At 36.0% G+C, this 20,797-nt stretch overlaps 1 protein-coding gene across 33 annotated transcripts in view; it reads right to left on the reverse strand.

Annotated features, from left to right (window-relative positions):
• DST (dystonin) overlaps positions 1 to 20,797 on the reverse strand; it is a 306,056-nt gene that overhangs the window by 31,521 nt on the left and 253,738 nt on the right. For all 33 annotated transcript variants that reach the window (XM_027644871.1, XM_027644867.1, XM_027644868.1 and 30 more), the window contains 13 exons: positions 18,156 to 18,359; positions 15,066 to 15,297; positions 14,487 to 14,713; positions 13,657 to 13,779; positions 12,823 to 12,924; positions 10,685 to 10,786; positions 9,612 to 9,785; positions 8,682 to 8,837; positions 6,277 to 6,474; positions 5,643 to 5,771; positions 2,378 to 2,548; positions 1,439 to 1,594; positions 1,010 to 1,216 (listed from right to left, as the gene is read on the reverse strand). In XM_027644871.1, coding sequence (XP_027500672.1) covers positions 1,010 to 1,216; positions 1,439 to 1,594; positions 2,378 to 2,548; positions 5,643 to 5,771; positions 6,277 to 6,474; positions 8,682 to 8,837; positions 9,612 to 9,785; positions 10,685 to 10,786; positions 12,823 to 12,924; positions 13,657 to 13,779; positions 14,487 to 14,713; positions 15,066 to 15,297; positions 18,156 to 18,359 — 2,181 coding nt within the window. The remainder of the gene's footprint in view (positions 1 to 1,009; positions 1,217 to 1,438; positions 1,595 to 2,377; positions 2,549 to 5,642; positions 5,772 to 6,276; positions 6,475 to 8,681; positions 8,838 to 9,611; positions 9,786 to 10,684; positions 10,787 to 12,822; positions 12,925 to 13,656; positions 13,780 to 14,486; positions 14,714 to 15,065; positions 15,298 to 18,155; positions 18,360 to 20,797) is intronic.

Here is a 20,797-nt window from a genome sequence, read left to right on the forward strand (position 1 = left end):
CGGACCCTGTTGTTCAGGGCTGTTGATTAGGCCTTGACACTGGTAGCCTTCAGTACTCCTTCAACATTCTACATAGAAAGTTGTCATCTTAATAACACTGTATTCAGCTTTGTAAATGGATATTGAGATGAAATCCATCTCATTGCAGAACTGCTGGGTGTGGGAATGCACAAGAGAAATGGCTGGAAAATAAGTAACGTGATTGGCTTATGGGATAATTTATTGCTCAGAGAACTTCTTGCTCTATGAGCTGAGTGGTGGTAGTGGTGAACATGGGAACATGGTTTGGCTGTGAACATCACCAAATCTTGAATGATCGTGTTCAGTTGAATAAAAAGAAGCTAGAATTTCCTATTGCCATTTAAACAGATTACATTTCTCTCACACATTTTGCATCTTCTCATTTATCTTTCTCGGTGAGGGAAACATGTATCTAAGGAAAAAAACATGAATGCTTCCCAGTGAAGAAAATTATGAAAAAAAACCCAAACAAGCCAACACCACCTTTTCAGGTTCATAAGGAAATAAATGGAGATATATTATTACACAGAAGGTATTGGTCCAGTAACTAACATAAGAGATTGAGTGATAAGTGATGACTAATAATCAGGGCACAACATAGATCCAAGAAGAAAATACTAAGGAATATTCCCACAGATTAGTGAAAAGGGGTCATCACATTCTTTAAAATATATGGGGTTGATTGTGAAACTTCTTTCTGAGGACAGATGGCACTAATACACATCTGGAATCCATGCTGTTACTTTCTTCTTTCAGACTGTCCTGTACTGCAGACAGAAGTCACTGCTCGGGTTGAAAATGACGCTTTCACCTCCCAAATGAAGTGCTCTATGATTGAATCACAGAAATTGCTCCACTAACTCAACACTGTCTGTTACACTAAACCCAGGCTTGCTTTGTAAGTCCTTTAAAGCACCATATTTGTCAAGAATCTGGACGCAATTACAGCTAAGTTCAAAGAGTTGTAAAACAGCTGTTGTCCCATTACCTGTTTGGCTCTTTTCCTTGCATCATCCAAAGCTCTTCCCCTTTCAACTAAGCGTTGAACTACTTTTTCCCATCGGCTCTGTACACTAATAAGCAGATTCTTAATAAGGACAACGTCCTGTTTCTGGCTGAAATATTTCAAATGCGTTCCAGTTTTGTCCAGTTCTATGATTTGATCTCGATGAGAGTTCACTTCTGTGGCAAAAACCTTGGGAAAAAAGGGAGAAAATTACTCAATACTGTGTTGCTGGGTAAACACTGAAAAAACTCAGTCTGATAAAAAATGATATAGTGAAAAAGACTATAAAATGTAATTTTAAAACAAATTAAATGTTTCTCCGAGTGCCAGCATTATAGGGTTCATTTGGACATTGTTGCAGTATCTCCACAGAGTGGGAGAAAAACATTACACATCTGTTTCTTTACATACCTTGTGTTCATCAATTTGAAATAAGACAGTGTCCAAGATAAGACTTGGCCGAGAAGCTGCAGTTAGAGTTTGCTCAGCCTGAGTAAGCCAGTTGATGAAATCTTGAAGCGAGTTGTGGAACTCTGTTGCTAAACTGAGGGCTTCTTCCAGTTTGGTCTGTAAAGATAGGTCATACTTTAATAGCAGTTGATACTGTGCAGGGGCCTCGGCCAAGGAAGCCATTTTAGTTCAGCACTTTGCAGTAAACCATTTTAGTTGAGCATTTTAAAACACTTTTCCAACTTAAAGCTTCTGAGTTTTAAATAACAGCCTACATTTGAGCAGATTCAAGGAGATGAATAGAAGAGTAACAACACCTCAAGGAGGTCATGAAACTTGCACTAAACAAAGAATAAGTTTTCCTAGACCACTTCTTTTTATTAAAGCTCAATTGACATTTTGGTGTTGTCATATGTGTGTTGCATATCAGTGAAATCATGTTATTGTTCTGTTAGAACAGAAGGTAGTCACTTGAAGTAAGTGGCAAAAGGCCAAGAGTTTGGGAATTTTAAGAATAAATGGATAAAAACTAGAAAAAATAATGCAGAAATTCTGTACCGAGAAGGAGATAAACTTGAACGATGATTGAGCCTCTCTCCTGTCTACGATTATTGCAATAAAAACCGGAAAAGCCCTAGTCCTACTACATGAGCATTAACAGTATCAGTTAATGTATTTGTATAGAACAGATTTGAGCCATTCCCACCCATCCTCCCCCTTCCAAGTATGGGTAATTAACTTTTGAAACTCATTTTTCTCAGTAGTTTCTAAACATTCTGTCTGTCTCTACAATTGGTTTAAAATATAAAAGATCAAGCAAGTATGCAAGCATAAAAGCACCGATCATTAACACCCTTAAACACATGATTTACATCTCCATTTTTATGTAAAAACACATACTTTTCTTTCATTGAGCTTTGTTTGCACAGATTCCCATTTTTCTTTTAAGTTATTTATGTCCTGCTCAACGTTTGTTTCAGCAGTCTCTGGGCATCTTGCAAGCATTTGCTGGCCTTTCTGCATTAGACACTTATATGTCTCCTCTTTGGCTTCAAAGGCAGCACAAAGTTCCTGAATAAAGAAAGCACAAAAAACCAAGTAAGGTAGAAATTCAGTACTCTTTCTAAATGCCAGTATACCATTTATTCCTCCCCCAACATTTAGTAGGTATGATTAAGACTAATAAAGGAAACATATGTAATTCATAAAACCTCCAAATGAGCAAAGAAAGGGCCCTTTGCTCTCTTAGGAAATGAGAACTTGTATTGTCTGTCAATGTCTTCTCTGAGATCCAAAGCTTAGCAAAGAAAGTACTATGCACTTATTACACAAGACTTGCTACAGCTTGGTTGGTTTTAAAGTCCATCTGTAGCCAAAACACAAGAAGTGTCAGCATTACACAGTGTGCTGAAATCCCAGACCTCCAACATACACCTTCAAAAGTGGGTGGGACAACTTGGGAGGGCTGTTCTATTGTACATTGTCTGTTTTGGCTGTATCTTCCTTCCCTTGTTAGGCATGAGCACTGAAGACATTTCAGACATAGAAAACAAGCTGGAATAATAACGGTAACATATGTTTTACCTATTCACTATTTTACTAATGATGCATTTTTAACCATTTTAAAAGTAAGCTGGCAAGAGTCTGGGACCTCTCATGCCTCGCTCTCACTCAAATGGGCACATCCAATATTTCCAACAGACAAACCAAAATGCACAAAGTTGCTACAGACGCCCAAATGACAAATGTCTTCCAGGAGATGAGGAATAAACGGCTTGCAAATAAGAGGAAAATTACTTTTTCCTCTGATTCCCAGGAGAAAAGCCCAAACCAAACACTTTCTTTGGGTTAAGAGATAAGGTACACAGGGCTCGTACCTGATCAAATAGGAGGGCAAAGCAGGAAGCAGGTTTGTTTAATCATGAGCTTAAGATTTTGACAGGACAGAAAGCTTCTTTGCTTTCTTTCTGAGGACTGTGAAAAGTGGTGTCGCCTAGTCTGCTTCCTCCTACACTCCCAACCTCCCTAGAATATTTCTGGTTTCCATAACTCCCCAGAACATCTTACTGTCCTGCAGCACAAGAACCCCTCAGAAGTAAACACAAAAAGCACAGCACAGGTGAGACAAGGCAAGGCAGGCGTGGTTCCAAACACAGGGGCTGGGCTCAGCCTGACACAACGGCCCATTACAGTGGCTAATTTTGCAGCACAGTCACACTCTCCAAAGGGCAGAAGCAATTAAAGTTATTTTCAGGAAGAAACTGAGAACACTGATTGTTTTAAGAAAAGGAGAGGGATGTTCTGAGCAGCACTGGGACAGATAAAAAGGCTTCTTTTTAAGCCCCTTTCCTACTGGTGCCCTGTAACATCTCTTCATATCGTTTGTTTTCCTGGAGTTGCCTTAGCTGGAAATGCAGCCCAATCTCAGCTCCATTTGTGAGCTAATTATGGTTGAGGGATCTTTTATTCATATCCGTAGAAACAGGTCTTATACACAAAAAGATAGTTCATAAGTTTATTTCCAAAGAGAAACAATTCAAAACATAGTGCAAAACTTCCTCCTTCAGTTTCATGCCAGAAATGGTTTGTATCACTTAGGACCAAGTTTGAATTTGGAACTTATGATGACCAGTAGTCAACATGACACTGGCCTCAACATTTCAGCCAGAAAAAAATAAAAGAGGGAGAGAGAACTAACACATATATGTCCATAAGTTTAACTAAAGGAAAATCAAGTTCTTTATTTTAAAGGTTGGTAACAGCCAGTGCCTGAAGTTATACGACGGCCACCAGTATAGTAACAATCTGTTAAAGTGTTCATGTACAGTTAGGGAATGATTGTACATCTAAAATACATATTACTGGGAACAGCCAGACTTGGTCCAAATATAATACTACATTCAGTTTAAAGGTCCTTTAACTAATCAGTCTGTAAGCATTGTAGGTATAGAACATTTGCATAGCAAAAGAATATAGTAAAGAAAATCCTGAAGCTTTCAATGGAAACATTTTGGGTCCTGATCTGTTTAAGTCCAGGATGAAAAAAGCAAAGAGCTCCGCTGACTTTCAGGGAATTGTAATTATATCCCACCCTCACAGGGGATAAAAAAAAAAAGCTCTTTTCTTCTTTTTTTTTTTCCTTTAAGACAAAAAGAGAAGGATCAGGGGGGTTCAAAACCACAGGATTATTTCTGTGTTTTGATCTAGCTTCCTGTTATAACTGATTTTAAAACTGTAAATTAAGTTTCTTTCTCAATTATAGTTACTGGCAAATTTTGGCAGAAAAAGAGGAAGGAAAAAAAATGTGCCCCATGTTGGTGAGCAATGACCTTTAGCATAATTTCAAAATAAAATCTTATTTTTAATGCTTTGACAATGTAGCATTCTAATGGAAACTGTGTCAGGCATATTCGAGTTCAAGGACAGTTCAGTAAATACCACTGTTACATCTGAGCCAGGAGTTCAGAAGTTTAGATCACCAGAAGTTTATATCCTGGCCTAATGGCATAGCATGATTTTACATAAATGGAGCACTATGAACCACCTTCCTTTGAGTTAAGAGATCAAGTTTAAGTGTCTTTTTTTAAGCTCTATGGTTCTATGGGAGCAGAGAAATCCATAGAATGTTTCTTAAAGAGAAAGAAAGGGAATAATTCAGGTATCCTGGTCAGTTTGACATTTCCAGTTAAAGCACAGGCTCTATGAGCCAGTAGTCCTCCTTACTTCTATGCTAATGATGTCAGCTTTGATTAGGTAAGGAATAAAGGATCAAGACTCTTAAGTCAAGGTCCAATAAATGTGGGCCACTTTTAGGTTCATCTTCAAATCTTAGAAAAAGCATTAATTTACTTATGGGGCCAGAAGAGAAAAGAAAAGAAATCCCCGAAAAATCTGCAAACACCTTCTGTTTTTCTTTCCAAGAATAAGGATGCAAAAGCTATTTTACTTGTCTCAACACGATTAATGGTTCAGCTTTGGGCATATGTCCCAATAGACTACTAAACTACACCGGAAATAAGTGCTGTTTTGAAGGTTATTAAATTTTTATAAGATACTGTACAGACATGGTGATATATAGAACGTGCTCCATATGTACCAAAAACACTCCTGAAAGATGGTTAGTTCTGAAATACAAATTGCAAAGCATTCTAATACTGATACTTACCATATGTGCATTAAGCTGCTCTCTTGCTGTTTCTGGTAAGCCTCCAACAGGTTTTGATGCCAACAGCTGACGTTCAGTATCTGTCAGCCATTGCTGCAGATCTTCAACTTCCCCATGGAAACCTTGTGCCTAAATTACACCATATCATTTTAGACCTTACTTAAAATGTTCTCCATTCTAATACCAGCTTAGGTGCATAAGTAGACTGGCAACAGATTTATTCAGATATTTGTAATGATCAAATGAAACAAAAGGGGAAGAAAAAAAAAAGAAAAAAGCAGACCAAAATATAAACTAGCTCGATTCAATCTGAAGGATAAAACCAAAAAACATGGAAATCTTGAAAGCAAGCTAAATGACCTACTGTGAGACCAATGTTTTCCCTGAATAATATACCAATACAGAAATTTCACCCTTTAAAAACATGTAGACCAAAAGCTGAAGTCTTGTTTCAGCAATAAAAGAGACAGAGGCTAGCTGCAGAAGATACAGCTGGATTCAAACTTTCTCCAAATTCAGGGGTGTCTGCATTATGGTTTTGATTTAGGCAAACTTCTAATACGTGTACCTATGTATTTCATGTAAAAAGACACTTTTTCTGAGTTATTTCTATATTTGATCATTTCCTGTTCACCTGGATCAAGGCACTGTCCAGCTGCTGTTTCCTTTGTTCTGTTTTTTCCAACAAGTTTTGCCAGCGCTGATTCAGGAGTTCCAACTTGCTCCGTAAATTACTTGCTTCTTCAACAGCACTCGACTCAATCAGGTCATTTCCTGCTTTTTTAACAGCTTCCACGGTAGACTGATGAGCTAAAACATCATTTTGTAGCACCTACAATTGTAATACAGCATGTATCACTGGCCATGTTGGTAAATTACTGAATGAAGGCAATCACAGTGACTGAACTAGTTGCAGTCCACTGACAACAGTTTAACATCAGCACAGGTATTAGCAATTAAAGCTAATAACTAAGGCCTCATCAATCAAAAAGAACTAAAAGGACCATTCTGCCAAAATGCCAAAGTTTATTTTTGTATCTTGGAAAAAATAATATATTCCCTCTGAATACACATATTTCTGAAATTATCAAAGGTTTCTAGTAGCCCTAGGGAAGAGTTATTTCTTCACTTTACTTAATTTATGACATGCTTTTCTTTAATATGATTTTTCTTTGAATACTATGTGCCCACTGTGCTCTACAACAACCTGACTGCCGGAATATCTTTTTATGCATTTCATGGCTCATTTCACATGAGTCAGGGTACTAGGACACTTGAGCTGTGCTAAAATCTGGGGAATGGTTGTAGTACTAACACCACACGAGCTTTTCCATCTGCTTAAAAACCCGTTATCACCAATCATAGTAAAAGCACACAAGGCAAAAAGGACATTTGGGAAACAAATCCTGTTTTCAAAAGGACAGGGGAGGAAAAGAAGGCTTTAATATAGAACAAAAAAGAACAGAAAGAGAAAAATAAATAAGAAAAATGTTTGGGAAGGGAATGGTAAATCCTATCTAAGAAATTCAAGTTCATGACTACTAACTTCCATTGGGTCTGACTCAAACTTACCTCAAATGCTAGCATATGGAAAAAATATAAAGCTAAATACAAAGGAATTGTAAAATAAACTATATACAGCACATAATGAAACAGCAAGTCACAAGTAGCCCTTGAATACAAAATACTCATCACATTTAATTCTTTTAAGCTAAGCACTAGAAGATTATTATTATTTTATTCTCCTAATGGTGAAAAAAGGGATATCTACAGAAGCAGATGCATCTTTATCCCTTCCTTCCTGCTGAGACTCACTAAGAACAAGGTCTATTCTTTCCGAAGTTATTCAAGGGATGGATGTTTTTCCAGGCTACCACAGGATGCACTACTGTGTGAACTTTCTAACCTATAAACTCTGTATTATGAAAAGGAAGTAGATTCATTCATGTGTTTGCTGAAGTCCTTCATCACAGACATAAATGATGTCTGGATGCTTCTTCACTAGTAAAACACTTCCATTAGGTACAAATATAAAAGGTTCATGGAGCAGAACCTGGTTTTGTAATCCTATTTACTTTGTTTTGAAAGGGCCTGTTTGTAACAGTAGTCACATAGGCCATGTAGATATTGTGCTCTGCTCAAATTCCAACTAACCACACATAAGCCTTCAGAAGCTGCATAACTGCATTAACACAGACAATGAAAATACCTTAATTATCTGTGTACTGTCAATTTCAATCAGTTCTTTCAAAATCCAAAATGAACTCTGAATACTTTTCACATCGTATGCAGGCCAAAAATTAAATGGCAGATTTAAAAGGAGGGGCTATATGAGGTTAGATTAAAATCTTCAAACCTAGAAAGAATACACCATCATGAACCGCAGTGTCTTACAAAGAGGTAGGGAAGATCTCTTGCTCCTGGGAGATACTCTTCAAAACAAAGAAATAGTGGAAGCATTCTTCCATGGGTTCCAAAGTCACAGTGATGAGTAAAAATACTAAACCAAAAAACTAAAAAGTTAACTCTATATTGTAAGTAACAAAGAAAAAAAGATGAGGGGTTTAGAGATTTTCATAGAAGCATTCTCAGTGTTAGCTGGACCCAAATGAAATACAATTCTGCTGAATTCAGAACAACAAATGGCTACGTTCTGAGAAGGAATAAAGAACCAGAGATCTGCAACAGCTGTGCAGTTTGTGAAACCTGGCTTAAACAAAAATAATCAACTTTATTGCTTCATGGAGAGTAGCAGGTGCAGTAACTTTTGAGTTCCCGAGGTCAAATGAAGGTGATTAGAGGTAGAGACTGGGGTGAGCAGCTCTTTTTTGGCTAAAACCTATGCCACTTGCATAGCATATGCAAGAAAGGAAGGAATGTGGAGGAGTAAGAGGAAAGATACTATTTATTCCAAGCCTGCATTTCAGCTATAATCCACATCTTGGAAATTTATGAAGAGAATTATCAAGTTTTACAATACTCATCCCGAAGATAAATATCAAAAGAACATTTCAGTTAATATTCATTATAATTACATACATGATGTTTGGCAAGTTCAATTTCAATAGCCTTGGGGTCTCCACCCACGGGTTTCTGTTCATTCAGCAGGTCTTCTGTATGTGTCAGCCATGTCAGTAACTCGTCCAGGGCATGCTGGAACTGCCCCAAGGCTAACAAGGCACCTTCCAGCTTGTGCTATAGTAAAAATAAAATTTACCATAAAATAGTTTCACAGTGCTATTGAATTGTCTTATATTACCATTAGTCACCATAATCCAGAGCAGAGTCCATGCATATGATAGCATAAAAACCAGGGAGAAACAGTTATCCAGCACAAGCAACTGCTTTAAAACTAAAGCTGGGTTGGCAATTCCGCTGTAAAGCCTTACATTCCAGGCTTAAATTCCTGACATTGGAAGAAGCCATGCAACTAGGGTAGAGTTAAGTTTGAAGGTTCTCTCATCAGGTATGTCAGTAGTTTTTCATCACTAAAACATAATTTCAATATAAATGCAATTCAGTGCATGATCTTTTTAAAATCTTTTCTCTGTCATGGAATGATCCAGTTTAGAAAAAACAGTACACTACAAAGCACTGCATCTTTAAATCTCTCAGTTGGATAATATATGGAAAGAACACTGAAATAGTTAAATATTAAGTTGTTGGGGGTTTTTTCAAGTGCTCAGTTCAGCAGCTAATATTACTTTTGCCCATATAAACATGTTTTCAACTGCTACCAAACAAAATAATAATGATTCAATGGGCACTGCTGATAGAGAATTTAGAAAGGGTTTTTTTAAAAAAAAACATAAAAACTCCTCAATGAATTGTAAAATTCAAATTCTATTACATATAGTTCTGTAATTTCCAAACTAAAAGGAATGTGTAAATATAAACCTTATACATAACAAAGATCTTTTTGCAGAAATCTGAGTCATGAATAAAGCCCCCACCTCCAAGCATATTTACCTGTCTACTTATAATTTTTTCTTCTAGACTGTCCCACAATATTTTGAGCTCTGAGAGAGGGTCTTGAACTGTGTGCTTGTCACTCTCCTGTGTTACCTTCTTCAGCAATAGTTCTGCCTGATGGTTTAGTCTTTCCATTTCTATCTGCTGCTGATAAGCTTCTGTCTTAAATTGCTATGGTAAATAGAAAAAGAATACAAATAAATGTATCACAAGCAATTCTATAATTCTATGTTCTAGCTCTTGTGACTGTAATGGGATAATGCTTTAAACTTCAAATGGAATTATTCTTCAAAAGAACTGAAAGCAATTTTCCTTTACTAGAACACCCTCTTGTACACATAACTTGTGCAGCAGTCTGAATACAACCTGCACACATATGTTTTTCTGAACTATGTAAGGTTATGATTCATTTGAAGTTACATCATAAAATAGATAAAACAACCTACCCACAGCCAACAAAATCTACAAGTAAGCAACAAAACCAAGAACATTCTCTGATTGTTATACATCCCTGCTTTTTAAATACAGCATAACAGCCTACCAATATCAGAGGCATATTCAGTCACAGATCCAGACCCATGCAGATAGGTTTCTAAGTTAGCCTGAAAATTTTATTTTCACCTTACTCATGTACTGGGAATGTCATGACCTGTGTGAGCATTTAGATAAAGCCTATAATGGCAGAAGCAAAGCTTTGGAGGCATTTGCTTAGAGCCTCAAAGAATCTGTTCTCATTAGAAACCAGAAAACATAAAGGTCATAGCAAAAGAACCCTGTACATAATAACCTTATAGCTTTTGAAAGAGAATGAATGATGCCAAAAGTATTTCTGGGCTATCAGACTGTATTAAAAAATAAAATGGTAGTTTCACCAAAATTTGGAATAGATTTTAAAATTAAGGACATTTTAAAATGAAAAGTTTGCAATGAAATATTCAGAAATTTTCATAGAGATTCTTTTTTAGCAGAAATTGAAAATGAAAATTGCTTTTGACCCTCAAAAAATACTAAACAACACAGATAAATGCAGACAGATGTAAATATAAAACAAATAAATCACTAGTTCATACCTTAAGTTCCTCAGTTTGCTGCTTCACTGTCTCCAGATCTGTTCCAACTGGGGACATAGATGCTAACTTGCTGCCAGCAATGTCTACCCAGTCAAACAGTGCCTGAAAATCACAGAAGGAAATTCAAGTGTGAGCAGAGAAATACTGTCATGTTTGAAAGTTGTATTAAGTAAAATATCAGAACTTTTTCTTTTTTCATTCCAGAGAAGGTATTGCTGTGCTTTTTAAAAGAAAATAACTTTCTCAGCAAAAACGTTTATTTTGCAATACAATAGAACAAATGTCAAGTATCCATGTAACAATTACAGGAATGTACAAGCTGCAAGACTGAATGTACAAGCTGCTACTTCTATTAGCAGCAACATTCTCACAGAATTATTCCTGCTGAGTTGCACTCTACTTCTTGTGTAAAATCTGCAATTTTTATGAATACCCTAGAAGGTAAATACAAGACAACTCTGTTCTACAGTTGTTTGGAGTGAAAATGCAAGGTGGTAGATAACATGCCTTAAATGAGGATTACAAGCAAACTGTTTTTGAAGAATGTTATTTGTGTAAGAAACATGGAACTACGCATTCAGTACATATTAGGTGGTGAAGGACCATAACTGAGCTAGAATGAATCTCCATAGGATAATGCAGTTATAACTTAAAAAATAAGTAACATCTCCCCAGTTCTGATGCTTTGTGGCTATTTCTTTTGCTCCTGATACAGTGCAGAACCCCAAGAATATTTCACATAGATTAAGAACAGCTGCATCAATCTGCGTAATTGCACAGGATAAAAACCACCTCTGCTAGGCCCTTTTCCTCCTGCCTATTACGTGTAGAGATATCATTATGAAGAAAGGCTTAGGACAACTTGTTGAACTTGCCCACTGCTACACAGCTCCCTGGGAAAAGGAGAACTACCCCCAACACACTCAACACGATGAGGCAGCTGCAGTTAACAATATGTCCATAATACTTTTCACATTGTCTATTGAAATGAGTGCAAGACAGCACTTAAATTCAGTTCTTGCAAAGTACCAAGCTTGTAGGATGTACGATGTACAGTCAAAGGAAATAGAAAGCACTTAAACCAATGGCTATTTTCCTAATTGTCTAGTCAATCTCTGCACAGTATGAACATGGGAGAACTTGGAGAAAAATACTAAGTGAGGATGCACTGCAAAACAGGCATGTTGCATTATTTTAAGCAGTGTTCTGCTGCTTGATCTGCACCAAATACAGAAGTAACTGCCCTCACTGTCATGTGAAATTTAATTTTAACAATTTTAATGAACCAAAGAAGACAGTAATTTCACCAAGCAAAAAAAAAAAAATCAAAAAAACTCCAACAGCTCATAAAGAGAAAAGACATAGAATCAAAGAATAATTTGGGCTGGAAGACCTTTAAAGGTCATCTAGTCCAACCCCCCCTTATAATTTTTTTTAAAACTTCATCAGTTGTAGGAAGTACAATCTACAAGACATCTTAAAAAACCTGAAAAGCTGCTGGAAAATTTACCTACAGATTTAAATCATCTTCTAAAGTATTGTGATAGGATAAATTATACTGAGTATAATGGTCCAGCAACATTATGTTAATAATATTTTATGTTTAAAATATAGAAACTTGACTAGCTGACCTACAAAAGAATTGGAATAAAATTCAAGTCCTTTAACCGTCCTCCATTCAAAAAAAAAAATAGCAGCAAGCTAGTATATGGACTTGTAATCTGTTCCTTTCAGATCATGAAGATGTGTCACAACTTCATCTTGCATAGCATGTGAAGCACTAACTATCACAAGAAAATGTGAGCAGGATTACTATGAATGTGTGCTATCAAAAACCCTCTGCTCTTATCAATAAACACGGAGACATTAATTTTTAATCTAAACACAGTGCAATATATGGACATGAAGAAAACACACATGAAGAAAACAACCCAACAGATTTATTCTTTAATGCAAAACCCTCCCCAACAAAATAACCCCAACCAATCTTGAGAAAAAATACCTGCCTCCTGAAGAAAATAGTCACTACAATCAGTGATACATTACTTGTCACCTACCTAATCACATAACATTTTTTACTACAACCACATTAAATAGCATTGACTCAAGACCGGGTTAGGTATATCACATCATCTTACCTGCAGTCCATCTTGGTATTGAACAGCTGCCTGCATAGCTTCAGCAAGCTTATCAACCCGTTCTTTCCATGTTTTGTTTAGGGCATCCCAGGCAGAATTCAGCTGCAAGTAAGTGCAATTTATTCCCATGGACAAAAGAATTTTACCGCTGTATAATAAGCATTTACTAATTCTTCACTGATCAATAACACTAATTAACTAAGCATGAATAGTTCATATTCATTCCATACTAATGCTCTTGTTCTCCCTATCACTGCATATCTAGTTTCTTTCAGAATTCACTAGAGGTTCCGGATTACAAAAGCTCTAACCTTCAATACTGATTGAATATTTTTATTAACATAGAAATGATAGTTAAGAGAGGAAATCCTACTAAATCATTTAGAGTTCAATCATTATAATAAAAGTAGCTTAAAAGAATAATACATTGTAGAACACTAGAAATATTAAAAGTACTTTGTATTCATCCAAACGAGATTGTCTCGGTTAAAATATCTCACTGGGCATAAACCAGATGTATCCGAAATTTATTCAAGCATTACTTTTGCAAGAAGTAGTCATCTACCATATTAATCAGTGAGTATTTAAAAAAAAAATCTTTTACAGAAAAATCAATGTCTGTCTTTTACTAAAAATCATTGAAATAAAACAGTCAGTACATTCTAATCTAATCTAAGATTCGTTTACTCAAAAGGCAAATCCTACTTTACCATAAGAACTTCAGGGTGTCTCACTTTTGCCACAAAATTTTTATTTTCAAAATTTGTTGGGGGCATGGGGAATATACCAATTTCAGCTGAACATAACAGACCTAAGCATATGCATTTCCCATACCTCATCTATACTCTTGTTTACAATAGGTTTGTCAGGCTCTCCACAAGCAGCTCTAAGTTCAGAGCCAAGGCTCACAACTGTTTCTAGTTCTTCTTGTAGTCCATCAATTTCTTCTTTAGCAGCCTACAAAGAGAAAAAAAATCCAACACTGCTATTACTAAATTTAATAATCTATGTACAACTTGCTTTCAAGATAAAACATAGCAGAATTCCACCTTTGTTTTCTTTCAGGTCACTTGGACTTACAATTGGACACTTAAAATACAAGCATCCCTTTGAAGTATCAGAGTGAAATCAGCTGACATCAGTCTAAATTGTAACAATGACTTATGATATCATTTTGCAGGAGATGGAAAAAATAAACAGGAAGTTTTAAATTAGATTTCTTTAATCAGAGTGTCTTCTTTGTCAGAGGTTATCATTCAACCTTTAAATCTTTAACTATCAGCATAAGTGATTACAGGCTTAGAGGATAATTCATAGAGCATAATACATTTGTACACCTTTCATTTAGATGTTACATAGTACTCAAGGAATTTAAAGTATGTATAACTTTTAAGAGTCTTGGTGACATGGTTATTATACATATGTTTATAAACAAATAAGGAAATATAATAGCAAGCACATGTTGCATGCTTATTGCAATTAAGCACTGATACATGTTATTTACAGTAGACTCTTGAGATACCATTATTGTAAATTTCTACACAATTATCCCTCTTGGTCTCTAACAAACAATATATCCTCCTGTGGTATTTCATAGTAATTCTGTTTTTCATCTGCATACCATAAATAAAGTACTTCAAATGAACAAATTACTTTCTACTGACCTCTGCAGCTTCTTGCTGTTGCTTGACTACAGATGGGTCAACTCCAGGTCCCTCCAGTTCTCGAATAAAGTCCTGAGTATCTTTAATAGTAGCTACAAGAGCCATATGATCACACCAAAACTTTTCAGCTAGTTCCATTACATCCAACAGTTTGGCCTCCCTTTCCTCAGTCAAAGTCTGGATGTCTTCCCAAACTAGGACCATTTGGTCCAGTTTATCTTGAACAGCTAAACAACAAAGGAACTAGATTACTACCTTGGCAAACAATTCTTGGTCATAAATCTCTCTCTAGTTCTACAGCAGAAACATATGTGTACATTTTTAAATTTAGACTCTAAAATTGTTTCTTTATAGGACTCCTTTTAACGTTAAATGGAAACAAACACTGTAGCCTTTAAAAATAAAACAAAGGTCATATCCACAATTAATTATTTTAAATGAATGCTTTGCTTTTATAAATCTTTAGCAGCTTCTCCAGAAGAACACATTCCCCAGATTAGTGGTCATCAGAAATGAAGAATTTTATAATGCTGCGGCTTACTCCATTTCCACTACATGAAAGTTTCCTCAGTCTACTACCTTTAGCAGATATATCCTTATCAGTGCCTTCTGAGCGAGCAATCATTTCCTCCCCTCTCTGTTTAAGCGTCTCATACACTGGCTGAAGTTTTTCCAGATCCACAGATACATTCTTATTTTCACTGATTTGCTCTTTAATCTTCTCAACCTCTGCCGAGATTGAAGGTGGCTGCCTCAGACGTTCAGCTATGCGTTTCAGACTCTCAAGAGTTGGATCTATCTTGTCATGAAACTGGGAGGGGGTAAAGGACAGAAAGAAGTGGAAGAGAAGTTAGGAAAAAAAACCCCAAACACGAAAAATGGCATCTGAAGTTCCTTGGAAAAAGGTACTTTAAAATTATCATCTCTATCAAACATACATATGTGCAACTTGCAATGCCCCCCTCCTGGTTCTTTTAATATCTAAATTGCAAAAATAACCTTGCAAAATGGTACCTGCTGTCAAATTTAAAAATTTTACTATTAAGTTGGTGTTCAGTCCTGAGACACTTCCTCTGAACTACAGCAGAATTTACTTGCACTTAGTCCTGTGTAATTCATAAAGTAGTGGTAGCTTATTTTAGGGAGAAATGGCTTTCTGATTTCATCATTTAGAAAAATATTTACCTTACAATTAAATATATACATTTTCCTGTTACAACCAACATACCATCGATTAGGGCTTGATATGTGAGATCATTCAAAAAGACATTTCTTAGTGGACAGGTAGTGTTTGCTCGTGCAGTAAAGGTATGTTACCTTCTGAAACTGAAAGCACACAATAGTGTATGTAGTATATTCATCCATGTTTGACTGAGCCCAGGTAGGTGCTCAGAAACTGAATTACAGCTGTGTTAATATGGTTCAAACTTTGGCATAGGTCCAAAGTTAGCCTTTACTAATATGCTTTTGGATTCACAGAGATTCCTAAAATCTCACACCACCATGCCCCTTTTCGAATTAAAGAAATCCATAAATCGCGGGTGCATTTAATGACCCTCCAGGATCTACAAAAAGCACTCCTAACAACACTTGGGAAAGGTGCTAGAAAGAGCACAGCAAAACAAGATTATCTTATGTAAACAAATAGCTACATCCTTTCTATTCAAAGGAACATAGGCAATATAAATGTAACTACTTTTTCCTACCACACAACCCACTTCAAATCAGATTCTGTGACTAATGTTATGGCACTCAGTGTTTTTGTTAGAAGTGTGAATGTCATACAAGCCAGCAAAATGTGTTATGAAAGATAAGTAGCCTTCCCACATTCAAGACTTCTGAAAAACTGATTGTGGCAACAAAACCTTACAAAAATTATAAAAAGTGAAATTAAATTGGCAATATTTAGGTCTAATTTTAAGACATATATTATATTTTTAAGTTGTCAGTGCATTCAGTGGCCCTCCTTGTACTCAAGCTCAATGAATGAGACAGTGTTTTAGAACTTAAAAGGAAGAAAATTCTACCTTAATATGTTATGCCCTTCCGTTGATACATAATGCAATTTAATATAATTTAAAACCTGAAGAGTTAAATAATTATTTTTCAAGGAATGTCTAGACAAACATTGACATAGACATCATAGTACAGAGCTGTGATAATATATATTTACGTATCTTAATAAAAAAAGATTATATATAATTACATTCTGTAGACATTACAATGTTTTGCTTTGTCATTTGCATATACATTTAGGTATATAAAATGAACCATAAAGTACTGCATAAATAATTAAGTATTTTCTCAACATCTGATTATATTTTAGGTGTTACCAAAGAATGCATTTCTAATTCTTGCTTTCCGTACTTAGCCAGTACAATATGTTGATGTCTATCACATACAAAACAGGGACTCGAATACTAAGTAAATATCTTGATTTTCAAATAGGCAGCTCCAAATATGGGGAGGACCAAGCATTTCTGACATAGAAAAACACAGCATCTAAATAATCAGGTATCTTTCAGAGGTATGAATAAGGGTTGTTTAAAATGTATATACATTTTATATATATATATATACACACATGTGTATATATCTATATGTTATATACATATAACCAGTTCAAAAGCAGGATGACATGCGATGTCACTTATTTTTGCCTCACATTCTTAAACTCAGTCTCCAGGGGCTAGGAATATGACATTAAGTACAACAACCTGACAAAAACTATTTACAATGTAGACTCGATAAGCACTTCAAGGTGTATTTCTTTATTTAGTATTTAAGATCTTAACAGAATATAGCACTTAATTTCCAGTGAACAGGGAAAAGAGGGGAATTTCCTTTTAAAACACCAGCATAAAACAAAGTATTTTTATTCAGGCTTTTGTATGGGTTTATGTACAAAGTTTTACCAAGTTCTTTTCTGAAATTTGGGGTTGACTAAAAGAAGTTCAGTGTGGATTTAATGGCAATTAACTCAATAATTACTCAATAATTACTCAATAATTGCTAGAGTGCAACACCTGACAATCCTCTATTTAGGTTCATTTCATAGGCTGGTGAAGCTATGAAATGAAGATGCTGCATCTGTGGACCTGACCAGAATTTTATGCTGATGATGTTTTGTGAAGTCTGACTTTGCTCGTAATACTTTTCTGTAACAGTTTCAGTATATATTACATTAAGTTCCTTTGGGTCTGCAGTGAAGAGCATATGCTATTAATACTGCTAAATTACCCTCTAGTTCCACTGGTAACTCTCTGCTAACTTCAGTTGCCAATTTCTAGAAATAACTATACTTAAATTAACTGATCAAAAGTGACATTCATTTAAAAATTAAGCATCAGCTACTAACAGATCAGTAAGAGAACACAAAAGTGAAAATAAAATCCCACATTTTTAGACTTCTTGATTTTTTACTTCAAAATTAAGTAGCAATAACATTTTTCAGTTGCTACAAAGTCATAATACTGACCAATATATAAAATTATAACCTCTCAAGAAATAGAAAAATCAATGCCATTAGCTGTGATATGAACATTTGCAGGCCATTAGGTTGAAAAATCCAGGTGAAGCAGCAGTTTAGTCTTGATATATACATATAAAATGACAATGTGTATTTTTCCATTGAATGAACCCAATTATATTTTAAACTTAAATTGATACCTGGGTACACTGAGAAATGGCTTCATCCAGTGCCAGTGCTCGCTTTTTGACATCTTCCTTGATTTTACTGTAAAGGATGTCAGCTGCCACATATTTCTCTTGGATAGAAAAACCTTCTCCTGGGCTCAGCTCCAGCAACTGAGGCCCAGTTTTGTTCATCTTATCTATATGAGGCTTGTGCTCAGCGATCAGCTCACGCAGTTGCTATAACAAATGAAACAACTTATCAGTTTCTTATGCTTGCACCACCACATTACAACTGTCCACACTTCCAACACATCCAGCTGGCAAGAAATTCTAAACAAATACCCTTCATCCTAATATAAAGCAGAAATAAAAGTTAATGACTGCTTTGCCAGTGATCATTCCCATTCCAACAGAGAGCTATCCAGGCATAAAACATCAGAATTAGAGACACACTGGAAATGCCTGCGCAACATTCTGGTAGGATATATGATTACAGGTAAAATGTAAGATGCTAACTATGCATATGATGCTAACAACAGACAGTCCTCATCATATTTAGTACCTATAATAACAGAAATGGCAATAATATTCCAGACATGGGCGTAACACCACCACATGTATACTTTTCATGTTGATACTGGTCACTTGCTGCAAAGCCTTTCATTGAGGAACATCACAGAAAGAGGTACTGGCATTGCAAGAAAATTAATTCAAATTATCCTTGATTTAAGAAGAGGTAACCAGCACAACAGAGAGTCAAAGAAATAAGTGAAAGGACAAAAAGACATGGAAGGGTGATCAGTAGAGACTTATCAACCCACTTTAGCAGTCTCTGGCCACAAGACCCCTCTGTCTTCATAACAGCGCTATTATTTTACTGACACCATGTTTAACAAGTAATTAGTAAGTGAATTAAATTTGACCTCATCTGTCTACTGCCTCTCATCATCCACCCCTGAAGTCAAAACTGTGCCAAAGATTGAGCAGAGGCTTGTGGAAGCAAAATGTCATAATGTGTCTTCCAACTTGTCTAAGGGTTTCAGATTTTCTTCCTTGCGCCCATAGAACTGACAAAAGGGAAAGAGTTTTTTTGTGGGAATAGCCCCATCCTTCCCTCATTTTATTTACTTTCTCATATTTTACCTCCCTTTTCAGAAAAATCCACTATCTTGCGAGGCACTGTCCCTCTCAGTGCCATGAACTTCATGTGTTCTATCCTATAGCCCCTGCACAGGGATATGAGAGACACATGTGCTGTTCCTCTCAGCTGAGAGTTTGTTTAAATTAATGAAGACACAGAAAAGGGCCTATATCAGTCTCAGTGTAAATAAATTCTCTTCTCTTCAACTACGGTCCTTCCCTTAAAAAGAAATCCTGATCCTGGCTTGCTTCCTTGCTCCTCCCCAGAAGAACAGAGGTTGAGAAGGCTGAAAAGACAGTGACCACGATTCTTCACAGTCCAAATAGCAATGAAAATATAACCCTCCCTTGATTCTAACTACTTACTTTGAATGTAACTCTATTTGTATACCTTGCCACAAGAAAAATAATGTTGATTAGCAGAGAAGAGGAAAAGGCGAAACTAAGAATAGCTTTAAAGTTTTTAGAAAATAATTTCACGTGTTTTACTTTTGAGCACAGAGATGATTTGACACAAGGCCACAGGAATGGACACTTCTGGGTCCAAACCTTATGCTAATACTCTGCCCACAGCTCATTTCAAACCAAACTGACTGCATGTTACTCACACAGAATCAAGTCTATGAATTTCACAACTTGGAACAAAGATAGTCATCAGTAAATACATCAGAACAGAAATGTTAAGTTGTCAATTCACACTGAAAACGACCTTTTTCCCTTCTTCTTTTTAACAGAACAATGAATGATTTGGTCTTCCCCATGATCTACTATTGGGTAAACAATTCCAGTAAACAAGTGTTTAGGAGCAGATTACATGTTAAGAGGGCCTAACATTAATCTTCTAGTTAACAAACAAATCTCAGCTAATGGCATAGCCCGGGGAAAACGCAAAAATAGAAGCTCATCCGAAAGGCCTCTCATGGAAGCAGCATGATTAAAGTAGATGAGGAACAATCCTGCAAGTAAAGCAAGCATGATATGGTTCATGGTGACTAATCAAGATAGCTTGTAAAGCTCATGTTATATAGCTAGTCTTAACAGAACTTGTTTGTTCATTCTGGACATAATAGGAAGACAAATGAGTGAACCCAGTGTTTACCAGTACATAAGAGTGGCACATTTCATCAGCTGGTCTCAGAGTAAACAAGACTCTGAAGCCAGCGTTCATCCTATCTAACTTGAGTCACTTAATTGAGGCAGCTAAAATAATCAAAGAAAAACTATGCTAGCAGGGAGAGACAGGTATCTCCAATGGCCATACAGATTTTGCATGTGCCAAAACATGCAGGATTTTAACCTCAGTGGGATACATCTGATTCCATGTGATAACAGTAGTCACTGTTGAGATATACTAATTTTTATCCCAGCTGATTGTATATCCATGTAAGAGAGCCCACACAGTGGCCAGTCTACAACACTGTTGCCTCTATTTTGTGATGTTATGGTAAACAATTATTTATTTTAATTAGTACATAACAAACATTCTTGACATGAGAAACTATTTGGCTGGATCCAAGCAAGCAATTTTTGGCTCT

The sequence above is a fragment of the Corapipo altera genome, unplaced genomic scaffold (genome assembly GCF_003945725.1).
Source record: "Corapipo altera isolate COAL_440 unplaced genomic scaffold, ASM394572v1 2, whole genome shotgun sequence".
NCBI classification, from domain to species: Eukaryota; Metazoa; Chordata; class Aves; order Passeriformes; family Pipridae; genus Corapipo; species Corapipo altera.